The sequence below is a fragment of the Clavelina lepadiformis genome, chromosome 7 (genome assembly GCF_947623445.1).
Source record: "Clavelina lepadiformis chromosome 7, kaClaLepa1.1, whole genome shotgun sequence".
NCBI classification, from domain to species: Eukaryota; Metazoa; Chordata; class Ascidiacea; order Aplousobranchia; family Clavelinidae; genus Clavelina; species Clavelina lepadiformis.
Window position 1 is genome coordinate 15,853,498 of NC_135246.1, and position 2,538 is coordinate 15,856,035.

The window sequence follows — 2,538 nt, forward strand, 5'->3', positions numbered from 1 at the left end:
GCACGTAACAACATCCACGCTGAATTAGTAGTAAGACCAACGAGTCAGTTGCTCTTTTGCAGTAAACGTATGGTTCAAAATGTACCGTTTTTACAAGATTTTCTACTCTGGCACGACAACTTTGCTACCAGTATACAGTAAACTCTGAAAAACTTTTTCTGGAAAATTGTAAGTTATTTTTTCTTTTTAGGACTGTGAGTTTGCTTTTATTTTCGACCTATTTGCTGTTGCTGACTTTCTAAAGTTAATTGGACAACAATAGTGTGAAATTACCATGAAGTAACTGCTTTTGTGTTAATATTATTTAGTTTCATATAAGTTTAACATAGATTACAAACCAGTACACAACGCTGTATATACATCAACTTACAACAGTAAAAATTGAATGTGATATTTTTCAATCATCATCCAAGGTACAAATGCATTACCAGAAACATAATTAGGCTGTTTGTAACGATTAATCATGTCGGGGAAATTGCACAAAAACGCTTTACAAAACAATTTTTGTGCTTAGGCAGATCCTTCCAAAGTGTTTGCTGGAACGCTAGATGGCGCTTCGGGGATGGTTTCCAGTGTGTTGCAGAAATCTGTTGTGCAGCAAAAGTGACAAACCTGAACCTGGACAAAAGGTAAGATTTTGAAATTGAGATAAAATGGATTGATTGAGGTAAAAGGATTTCAGGTAAAGTACATGGGACCTATAATTATTAATACCCTAGATTACAAGTTTATTTGCTTTGTGTTAGCTCACGTATAGCCTGGTAACAATATATAAACATGAAGTAGTAAAACTGTTCTGGTTGTTGTCTTACCTTGTTGATTTTGCTTGTAGGTCCGTAACATATCGCGTCGTTATTCTTAGCGTTGTTCTTGCAGGCCTCCGCTTCCTTGCAACGTTTGTACATGACCAACAAATCGCCATTTTTCACCAGTTGTGTCTCGCATGTCGTCTACAATAAATAAACAAACATTCAACAGCAATAAAGATGTGAGAACATAAACTCGGCATGCAATAGGTTCTCCAATAAAACACGTAAGTTACACGCTAAAGGCAATAAACAGTTGTTCAATCACACTTCACAACACATAGTTGTTCTGGTTTGTGAGACATCTAAGACCAATTATTCGCAAAAGTGCTCAAGTTTATCACCTTGTAACGTTTTTTTTACATATAATTAAATTGTTGTTAATACATAATCAGATCGATAGAATTAGATAAAGATGACGATAAATTAACCTCGTGTAAACCACAGTTTTGATCGGTGAAATTCGACACATCGTTAACTTTGAAACCTTGAATACATTGCAACATGCTGGCAGTATTCGTTGTTTCTAGAAATAAAATACAGCTAGTTGATGTTTTTGCTGGCGTTGTTCTATTTCTGGTAAATTATCCACGTCTTAAAATTCATTATTCTATTCAGAGTTGCTATACTTGTAGGCAAATATTGTTTCTTGAACTACAACTCAACAACTACGAAATAAGTCGACGTCATCGAAAATTTATAGATGATACAGTCTATTCAATGTAAGAAATCTATGATTAGACATTTTTTAAATACAAATATATGCAAGTTTTTAGGTTGCACAAATAACAAAGGTCATTCAAGAGTTCTAGTATACGGTAGGATTTAGCCTGTTAAATCAAAGAAATGCGAAAAAGTTTTGCTAACCTTTACCAAGAGACATTTGAATGACAACCACAAGCATGAAAACTCCACAAAGATGTTTCATTTTTTGCTGCCCGTATAACTCTAAAGTTCGCTTATACGTAATAATACGTTTATTGATTGATGCAGCAAACAAAAACCTTGATATCTGCAACCGTTTTGATGTATGTGTAATATGTCAACTTACTTTGCCTAAGTGTGCTCACTATAGAAAGCAAGACTTTTCAAGTAAACTTTATTATAAAATAAAAAATCAAAGGTTTTATCAGCATAGTTGTCAAGCCACTTTCATAACTACCAAAGACCCAATGCGTTGGCTCCTAAATGTTATAATTTGTTCTCAATTGCTTCAAATGGAGACCACCATTGGCAAACTACTTCAACCTAACCAACATCAAATGCTGTTACAACTGAGTTAAGTCGCGAAAAACCGTTTTTTTTTATATGCAACGTAGTTTTGTTATTACGTAAAGGCATGTTTAAGTTTATTGCGAACAACTTGTTATGGTTTTCAATCTTCTGTTGACACGTATATCGGGTGCATGAAACGGGACTCTTGACCCCCAGGGCAGGTTGTGTAAACCGAATCATGACCCTACATGCTTGATGCTTATTGCGTTTTTGTACAACTAATTAGGTCTTTTATCTTCGCCGGTTGTTGCTGATGCGAAAAGAGCAATTCATCCGTGGTAGTAACTCTGTCATTTCCGGAATTTATGTGTGACCCGATTTAGCACCACACAACGATCGGACCTCGGGCCTCCAATTTTGAGTTTCAGCACAATTAACGTAAGTTATGTCATCGCCTGCTAATGTTATATCGTCTGTTTTATCCTTAAAGCTGTTCATTGTCAGTGGGTTAGAGCGT

The 2,538-nt window shown here is 35.4% G+C and overlaps 1 protein-coding gene across 1 annotated transcript; it reads right to left on the reverse strand.

The window, feature by feature from the left end:
• Positions 1-280: 280 nt before the first annotated feature.
• LOC143465469 (uncharacterized) lies at positions 281-2,045 on the reverse strand. Its single transcript, XM_076963788.1, has 4 exons — positions 1,674-2,045; positions 1,238-1,332; positions 813-950; positions 281-618 (listed from the first exon to the last, which is right to left on the reverse strand). The coding sequence occupies exons 1-4, from the start codon at positions 1,732-1,734 to the stop codon at positions 511-513; spliced, it is 402 nt and encodes a 133-aa protein (XP_076819903.1). The 5' UTR covers positions 1,735-2,045; the 3' UTR covers positions 281-510.
• Positions 2,046-2,538: the final 493 nt, after the last annotated feature.